The sequence below is a fragment of the Ictalurus furcatus genome, chromosome 3 (assembly GCF_023375685.1).
Source record: "Ictalurus furcatus strain D&B chromosome 3, Billie_1.0, whole genome shotgun sequence".
Classification (NCBI taxonomy): Eukaryota; Metazoa; Chordata; class Actinopteri; order Siluriformes; family Ictaluridae; genus Ictalurus; species Ictalurus furcatus.
In genome coordinates this window covers 22,774,843-22,784,349 of record NC_071257.1, presented here as the reverse complement: position 1 = coordinate 22,784,349, position 9,507 = coordinate 22,774,843, and the positions used below count along the sequence as shown (strand labels likewise).

At 36.4% G+C, this 9,507-nt stretch overlaps 1 protein-coding gene across 1 annotated transcript; it reads right to left on the bottom strand.

Annotated features, from left to right (window-relative positions):
* Positions 1 to 1,007: 1,007 nt before the first annotated feature.
* Positions 1,008 to 5,166, bottom strand: plaua (plasminogen activator, urokinase a). The gene is made up of 11 exons (XM_053620133.1): positions 5,078 to 5,166; positions 4,436 to 4,526; positions 4,251 to 4,320; positions 3,981 to 4,134; positions 3,599 to 3,696; positions 3,457 to 3,477; positions 3,176 to 3,353; positions 2,937 to 3,088; positions 2,585 to 2,725; positions 1,949 to 2,109; positions 1,008 to 1,815 (listed from the first exon to the last, which is right to left on the bottom strand). Exons 2-11 carry the CDS (start codon positions 4,487 to 4,489, stop codon positions 1,618 to 1,620), a joined length of 1,227 nt encoding a protein of 408 aa, XP_053476108.1. The 5' UTR covers positions 4,490 to 4,526; positions 5,078 to 5,166; the 3' UTR covers positions 1,008 to 1,617.
* Positions 5,167 to 9,507: the final 4,341 nt, after the last annotated feature.

The following is a 9,507-nucleotide window of genomic DNA, read 5'->3' as shown; positions in this document are numbered from 1 at the left end:
TGGCTATTCTCAAGACACACAGGGCTCTATCTTCTTGCTGACACAAGAGCAATTTACTGGTCAATGTGGAAGTGAATCATGAATGAAATGATTCAACTTCCAACACTACAATAACCCTAAGCATACAGCAAACCAAGAATGTCCCAGACCAGATCAGATCTGTGGCAAAGCATGAAAAGTACTGAATATTTACAGTATGTAAGGCACTGTACAAATAGCAAATGACTGTACAACTCCAAAAAAGTTGGAACGCTGTGTAAAATGTAAATAAATGTAAATAAAAACAGAATGCAATAATTTGCAAATCTCATAAACCCATATGTTATTCACAATAGAACACAGAAAACATATCAAATGTTTAAACTGAGTAAAAATTAACCATTTTAAGAAAAAAAAAGGCAATTTTGAATTTGATAGCTGCAACACATCTCAAAAAAGTTGGGACAGGGGCAACAAAAGGCTGGAAAAGTAAGTGTTACTAAAAAGAAACAACTGAAGGAACATTTTGCAACAAATTAGGTTAATTGGCAACAGGTCAGTAACATGATTGGGTATAAAAAAGAGTATCTCAGAGAGGCAGAGTCTCTTAGAATTAAAGATGGGATGGAATCTGGATGGAAGCAAATGTTGCTCTAAAACCTGTATATACCTTTCAGCATTGATGGTGCCTTTCCAGATGTGCAAACTGCCCATTCCATAGGCACTAATGCACTAATGCTACCATCAGAGATGTAGGCTTTTGAACTGAGCTCTGATGAAAAGCCGGATGGTCCCTCTCTTCTTTAGTCCTCTTTAGTTTAGAGGATGCGGCGGTTTAGAGGATTGCTCAGTTTAAACATTTGATATGTTTTCTATGTTCTATTGTGAATAACATATGGGGTTTATGAGATTTGCAAATCATTGCATTCTGTTTTTATTTACATTTATTTACATTTTACACAGTTTCCCAACTTTTTTGGAATTAGGGTTGTATCTTCTGGCTTAAAAAAGTTTCACAATCCTTGAAACAAAAGCATATAGAAAGAACCTGCACACCGCTTACAAAAATATATATTTATTTATTCATAAATACAATACAAATAGAATATAAATATTTTAAAATAAAGCATACATATTTGAAGTACAGAATGCATCTACATCTTATCTTTCATTTGAAATTCTTCATTAAATAAATCCTACGTACACAACACGAATTAAAACATCAAACGTTACATAAAAATTATGAAAAAAGCCAGTGCTTCCTATGATATTTGGTGCCACACACAGCAATGCTTCTTGGACATTCATTTTACAAATGGAACATAATGTGATATTAAATAAATTAGATTATAAATTATATAACTATAAATACTATACATATTATAGATGCATGTTACGATGGTTCAATGACATCATGCCATTTTTGTCAAAGATCAAAAGTTACTGGTCCTGCAGTTCCTGCCATTGGAATTCATAAGAATACTATTCATACTATTCATAATCATTTAGTTAATACTAAAGGACAACAAGCGATAAAATTTAGACAGTGATCATCAGAGATTGACATGTGTAATCTAGAGGCTGGAGTCTGCGTACCAAACTCTGAGTTAATAAGCATTATATTTGCAGCTTATACAGCTAATCTTTACGTGGGTACATGATGCCTTTAGTGAAGGTGAGCAGGCCTGTTTCTTTTGCAATCCAGTTGTTGTAGTTGGTGATTTTTGTGTAGACACCTGGTTTAAATTTGGTGGCACAACCATCTCCCCAGCTGATGACACCAAAGAGAAACATTCGGCCATTCACTTCACACAGCAGAGGACCGCCAGAGTCTCCCTGTCATGAGTAAAAAGGGAGGTAACACATGTGAGAAGAGTGACTTAACAATAAGCTCAAGTATTTTACAATTGAATATTTTAAACAATAGTATATAAAAAAAGAAAGGAGTAAGCAGTAATTGACATCATACCTGACAAGCATCCTCTGTCCACTTTTGACTGGCTGCACAGAACTGGTTTTCAGTGACCCTTTTTCCATAGTAGTCCTTCCTCTTGCAGACAATTGGGGAGAGAATCTGCACCTGAGTCTCTTTCATGTACCGGGAATATCTGAAGGTACCGGGAATTTCATCTTGAACAAAAACAAACAGTGATTATAGTGAAAATTCTTACCGTAGGACTGTAGATCCATTATTCATCAAATTATGCATCTAAGATCAAATATACAGAAAGAAATTGCACACATTCAGATTATACTGTATGTCTTCGAATCGAAACCTTTTAGCACTTAGTCACTGGCATGTTGGCCAGATATAACAGCTGTATGCTCAGGCCATTCACGTCATTGCTTCCTACAGATTACACAGAGCAGGTGCTAAAACCCACAGTGTATACATGTCTAAATATAATTTCTGAAGATACTTGGGGAGCACTGTTCACTATGTGTCATGTCACTAGGAATGCTCACACTCTTAGAAAAAGAGTTATTTCTATATATGAACTTTTAATAATACTTAAATAATATAATTAAGGTAAGTTAAAAAAAAAAAACATTTAAAACAATGTGCCATTAATAAACCTAACATTAAATAAATAATTTGACTCACCATTCCTCTCATGGCCATAACCTGCAATGTGGCAGAAGGATCCATAGGGCGGCATGTGCTGAGCTGGGGGAAGACATGCTGTCCTCGCTGAGGGTGTCTTCTGTGCACACTGTCCATTGTTGTCCACAATCTGCAACAGAGCTGAACACACAAATAGCATGCCATCGTTAACACAAAGTGGAATCACATACTCTGTGGAATGAGATCAGCACTACAAGCTGCAGGCAGATTTTGCTATAAGTCATAAAAGAAAGGAAAATGTAGAGTGTGTGTGTGTGTGTGTGTGTGTGTGTGTGTGTGTGTGTGTGTGTGTGTGTTGGGCTGGGGGGTGGGGTGGGTGATAAATGCATACCTATGTCATTGTTAAAATCCTCTGCTGCGTTGTCAAAGTCCTGATGAAGCACAAGTTTGGCTACTTCAAACTTCTGCTCTTTTCCCATATAAGTTGCATTGGTGGCATCCTTTCCCAAATAGACAGAATATTGCTCCTTTCTTGTTCTTTTGCTGTTTGAATGAAGAAAGCAGTGTCACATCACTACATTTCATACTGTTGAACAACAAATAAAATTTAATCTGAGACGCATGACGCACCCACGAGGGAAGCAGTGGGCTGCACTGAGGACCCAGCAGGGTGCGATGAGTGTGCCTCCACAGATAAACAAGTCCTTTATAAAGATGGATGCCAGCCAAGGCTGAGACTCTATTGAAGCCCTTAATCCACCTATAATCTTAAAATTCTTATTTGGGGTTCGTTCACCACATGTCATTTCTGAAAAATGAAAACATAGCACTTAGAAGAAGAACACAGAGTCCGGACAGTTTGAAATGTAATTTGAGTAATTAAAAAACTGGATTAATTTAGAATGTCTTACCAGTGTCCTGATTTGGGAGCTCTGGGTAGGACAAATTGATATAGAAAGACATAAAAGGGAAATAACAGTGAATAAATTATTCTGTATATTGTGTATTAGTTCCTTTATTTACAGAAATATTCAAATATTTTTTTTAACTCACTTGTCTTTGCTTCACACTGTGGAATATCACAGAATGTGCGAACTTTCCTGGCACGTCCCCTAACCCAACACCATGGCCCACTACTGTTGTCTGGATTTCTGCAACAATGACACAGACAAGTCATAATCACCATCAGGTGCAAATCTAGGAACTTGTTCTCATTCAAAACATGACTCACAGACTGATAGAGCAATCTTATGATTATTTTAGGGAAGAAGGATTTCACCCTTCTAGTTCCCACGCACAGTGACCATAGGTAGTGGTTTAGCTAATGTATTGATTTTATTACCCAATTTAGACTTTTTGTGCAGTATACACATATAACTGTGAAGGTAAAGGCACTTTATGGCACTTTACTTTTAGAAATAATCCCGAGCGCTACCTGCAGTAATTGTGTGATCCAAGTCCTTGGGAAACAGCTTTCGCTCCTATATGTTGAATTCGATCCCAGTAGAGACATCTCTGTCCCTTGGATGTTACAGAGATCGTACCTCTGTATTCATTCCCATTACTGCCCTTAGCCAGGCACTGAACATCTGGCAGAAAAGAGAATGAGAATGCCATTTAGGATGGTGAATACATACCTCTCTCATTCAGTTTGTTTTAGGGGAGATTAATTTATGATAATGAGTTTTACAAGTTACAGACTTACCACGCGGTTGAACTTCTTTTACAGGTTCAACGACATTCTTCATATGTGACAAATGTATTTGTTTATATGACTGAAGGAGGAAGGAAGGAAACCAGACAGAAAAAAAGTCAGTGTCACCAAGTCTAACAAAAGTAGTTCCTTAATGTTGGAGCCAAGAATGAATAATTCTGCTTTTTGTTCCCCACCTCAGCAACTTCATGAAGTGAACACATCATTAATACTGTGATCATCAACCACATTTTGACCACAAGCTGTTAACTGCCTTATATGGAGTCTCTGAAACAGACAAACATATGAAACCACATGTGAGAACTGCACCAGATCTGCAACCATAATGTTGTATACTGGAAACATTTTAGAAGAATGTTGCACAGAAGAACAAAAAACATATTCTATAGATTGATAGATAGATTCATACATACATACATACATACATACATACATGCATACATACATACATACATGATACATACATACATACATAGAAATAAAATAAATGAAAATATGAGTTTGTGCATTTATTAATTCAGATTATGCAACCAAGTTAAGTAAAAACAGCTCAGATGAATAAAGGCAAACTTTTCCTTAAAAAGTTTTGAGTAAACCCTCAGTTTAGCATTGAAACTCTTTTTGATCATGTTAAACATTCCATATGTTTTCACTGAGATGGATATTGTAGACATGCATTAGCATTGTAGCAATATACTGTTTCACAATAGATATTTAAAGAATCTCTGTGCTGGTCTTTGCTGTAAGTTTGTACAATAGGTAAACATTTGCAGGACATTTTTTTGGAATGTGAATTAAAATATAAAAGCAGTGCTTACCTTTCAGAAATCAATTTTGGAGATTTTCTCACAGATGGTCCCTGGTGTTTTTTTCGTTCTTTGACCCGTCAGCGGAAACTAGATGTTTCTTTTGATGCCACTAGTTTCTAGATTGTTGGTCTCAGGCTTTATATTGCACTAAGATCTTGTGATTGGCTGTAAGAGGCGGGACTAAAGGAGACTTGTACATTTTTTTTTATAATAGGAGGCATGTATATGGGATATTCTGAGAATAGGAAGTGATGATTCATGAGGTGTGAGTCAAGACACTTCCTTTGTACAACATGATAAACACTATTAGGTGGAAATGTCCCTAATATGGTATTAATCTCTTCACTAATATTGACAACTTTATGTTAGCTAGTTCTCCATCTTATATGACACACAAAAATATATGACACATCAAGACATATATATATATATATATATATATATATATATATATATATATATATATATATATATATATATATATCTGTGTATATACACAGTGCATCCGGAAAATATTCACAGCACTTCACTTTTTCCACATTTTGTTATGTTACAGCCTTATTCCAAAATGGATTAAATTCATTATTTTCCTCAAAATTCTATAAACAATACCACATGACAACATGAAATAAGTTTGTTTGAAATCTTTGCAAATTTATTAAAAATAGAAAGCAAAAAAAGCACATGTACATAAGTATTCACTGCCATTGCCATGACACTCAAAATTGAGCTCAGGTGCATCCTGTTCCCACTGATCATCCTTGAGATGTTTCTACAACTTGATTGGAGTCCACCTGTGGTAAATTCAGTTGATTGGACATGATTTGGAAAGGCACACACCTGTCTATATAAGGTCCCACAGTTAACAATGCATGTCAGAGCACAAACCAAGCCATGAAGTCCAAGGAATTGTCTGTAGACCTCCGAGACAGGATTGTATCGAGGCACAGATCTGGGGAAGGGTACAGAAACATTTCTGCAGCATTGAAGGTCCCAATGAGCACAGTGGCCTCCATCATCCATAAGTGGAAGAAGTCTGGAACCAGCAGGATTCTTCCTAGAGCTGGCCGTTCGGCCAAACTGAGCGATCAGGGAGAAGGGCCTTAGTCAGGGAGGTGACCAAAAACCCGATAGTCACTCTGACAGAGCTCCAGCATGTCTATGTGGAGAGAGGAGAACCTTCCAGAAGAACAACCATCTCTGCAGCACTCCACCAATCAGGCCTGTATGGTAGAGTGGCCAGACAGAAGCCACTCCTCAGTAAATGACACATGACAGCCCGCCTGGAGTTTGCCAAAAGGCACCTGAAGGACTCTCAGACCAAAGAGTGAACAAAGATTGAACTCTTTGGCCTGAATGGCAAGCGTCATTTCTGGAGGAAACCAGGCACCACTCATCACCTGGCCAATACCATCCCTACAGTGAAGCATGGTGGTGGCAGCATCATGCTGTGGGGATGTTTTTCACCGGCAGGAACTGGGAGACTAGTCAGTATCGAGGGAAAGATGAATGCAGCAATGTACAGAGACATCCTTGATAAAAACCTGTTCCAGAACACTCTGGACCTCAGACTGGGTCGAAGGTTCATCTTCCAGCAGGACAACGATCCTAAGCACACAGCCAAGATAACAAAGGAGTGGCTACAGGACAACTCTTTGAATGTCTTTGAGTGGCCCAGCCAGAGCCCAGACTTGAACCCGATTGAACATCTCTGGAGAGATCTGAAAATGGCTGTGCACCGATGCTCCCCATCCAACCTGATGGAGCTTGAGAGGTCATGAGAAGAAGAATGGGAGAAACGGCCCAAAAATAGGTGTGCCATGCTTGTAGCATCATACTCAAAAAGACTTGAGGCTGTAATTGGTTCCAAAGGTGCTTCAACAAAGTATTGAGCAAAGGCTGTGAATACTTATGTACATGTGCTTTTTTTGTTTTTTTATTTTTAATAAATTTGCAAAGATTTCAAACAAACTTCTTTCATGTTGTCATTATGGAGTATTGTTTGTAGAATTTTGAGGAAAATAATTAATTTAATCCATTTGGAAATAATGCTGTAACATAACAAAATGTGGAAAAGTGAAGTGCTGTGAATACTTTCCGGATGCACTGTATCTATATGTGGGGGTTTTCAGGACTGTGAGAACATGAAATTAAATGACATCATTGTGTTCTCACTGGATATGTGTAGGTGCTTTCATGCATTTCCTGTCATTTCAGCAGGTCATAAAAATTCCAGGGTTGCATTTAATGATGTAACTTTTGTTTTGTTTTGTCGTTTAATTTACTGTATTCCATTTTTTGATTAAGATTTTAATACTAAACTTCTTACAAGAATTAGCTCAATTGCATCAATTTACAAGTGAAAATAATTATTAAGATTATATTTAAATACTTACCTTTAGTCATCTGTATGTGTGTGTGTGTGTGTGTGTGTGTGTGTGTGTGTGTGTGTATATATATATATATATATATATATGTGTATATATATGTATGTATGTATGTATATATATATATATATATATATATATATATATGAAATTAATGAGTGTATTTGTTTTAGTGACACCTTGTATGTTCAGTGAGTAAACTGTCATTATCCTGTTTGAACAGACTTCCTGTACACTGTGAAATATCAGAAGTTGTGTGTACATGTGAAGATAAGTGTAGACTGAACAAAATACATCGGTAGACAAAATCTAAAGCTGCAGAAGGATCTCACTGAACAGCAAGTATTCACTGATTTTGTGACTGTCAGAGATGCATTACAATATGTTAATAACAATTAAAGATTTATTCTATACTTCAAGTATAGAATAAATCCCACATTTTTTCATCTGTGTAAGATATCCTCTACAGAACTCACCAGAAATATTACTGCAATAGGCATTAATAGGTATTTGTTGGTGTCCCTCAATTGCAGTGCCTCTTTTACATATTAAAAAATTCGGCTGAGGTATATATTCTTGAGAAGAAAAATCTTCTTGAATAAAAATGAAATGACTCATCTTAAGAACAATGTACTATGACCAAACTGGAAGTTAAACAGTTTACACAGTGTTAGATGAAATGTGTAGTCCTTGGTTAATTGAATAAATGAATAGACAGAGAGCAAAGTATTTTGAGAATTATAGTTACATTAAAACATGGTGATAGAAAAGTAATTTAAAACTGCTATGTTTTCTGCACCTCATAGGGCCCTGTACAAATGCAGTCTTGATTTGCCCCTTTGCTATTTTGTTTATTGTTTAGTGCCTTCACCCAGGGAACCTTTATGGTCCACCATCTACTATTCCCCAAACACAGACACTCTTGAGAATACACACATCTTAATCCGAACACACACTAAAGGATAATAAACAGCCTGTTACATCCTATACAACTTTTGAAGGTGGAATGAGAATTAAATGGGTCAGGCCTACAACACGGTGCCTTTCGGGTCATGTAACCTCCCCATCAAAAGGTTTTAAAGTCCATTAATTTATCAGTAGAAAGAAGGATGCGTTCCTTTTAACTGTTAACCCACATAGAACATCAGTTGAGCTCAAGTTAATACACTGGATGGGGTGGGGGGTGGGGGGTAGTTCCTTGAATTTAATTAATTCAAATGTTTGGGCAGACAAAATCTAAAGCTACAGAAGGATCTTGCTGAACAGCAGTATTTAATGATTTTTGTGACTGACAAGGATGCATCATGACGTGTTAATATCAATTCAAGATTTATTCTATACTTCAGGTATAGAATAACTCCCACATTTTTTTCATCTGTGTAATAGGCCTATGTCTTCCACAGAACTCAACAGAAATATTACTGCAATAGGTATTAATAGGTATTTGTTGCTGTCCCTCAATTGCATTACCTCTTTTAGATATCTGAAAATTCGACTGAAGTATATATTCTTGAGAAGAATAATCTTCTTGAATACAAATTAATCATCTTTAAAAAATGCACTATGCACCAAACAGGAAGTTGAACAGTTTACTGAATTTAATTCATTCAAATGTTTACACTGGTTCCAAATGAACGAATTAAGTTACATTACCACAATATGTTTTTGCAGGCTAACATGATTTGATCATGAATTTTCAATGGACCCTGTTATGAGGCAGCAATGTTAGCCACTGTGCTATCCTGCCACAAGTTAATTAAATCAACATCCTTGTGCTACTTTATAACGCAATTGGATCACGTTCATTCTAGGCTACATGAGGAGAAGTATTTTATGAACTTGAAGTCATTACCATGCATCTGAACATGGACTGAGCAAACATGTAATGTACTTAACATTTTTACTGTGTCGCATATACGATAGATAGATAGATAGATAGATTGATTGATTGATTGATTGACAGAGTAGCTAATTGATTGATTGATTGATTGATTGATTGATTGATTTCAGGTCTGAACCCCCACTGAAAACTTTTATGACCTTTCCAAATAC

What these genes read in the sequence shown, in the direction of transcription:
- plaua (XM_053620133.1), bottom strand. Translation starts at nt 4,489, where the DNA reads ATGTGGTTGATGATCACAGTATTAATGATGTGTTCACTTCATGAAGTT. An exon ending in ACAGTGTGAAGCAAAGACAA is followed by an intron (nt 3,478 to 3,598) that starts GTGAGTTAAAAA and finishes TGTCCTACCCAG; the next exon opens with AGCTCCCAAATCAGGACACT. An exon ending in GCTCCCAAATCAGGACACTG is followed by an intron (nt 3,354 to 3,456) that starts GTAAGACATTCT and finishes TTCATTTTTCAG; the next exon opens with AAATGACATGTGGTGAACGA.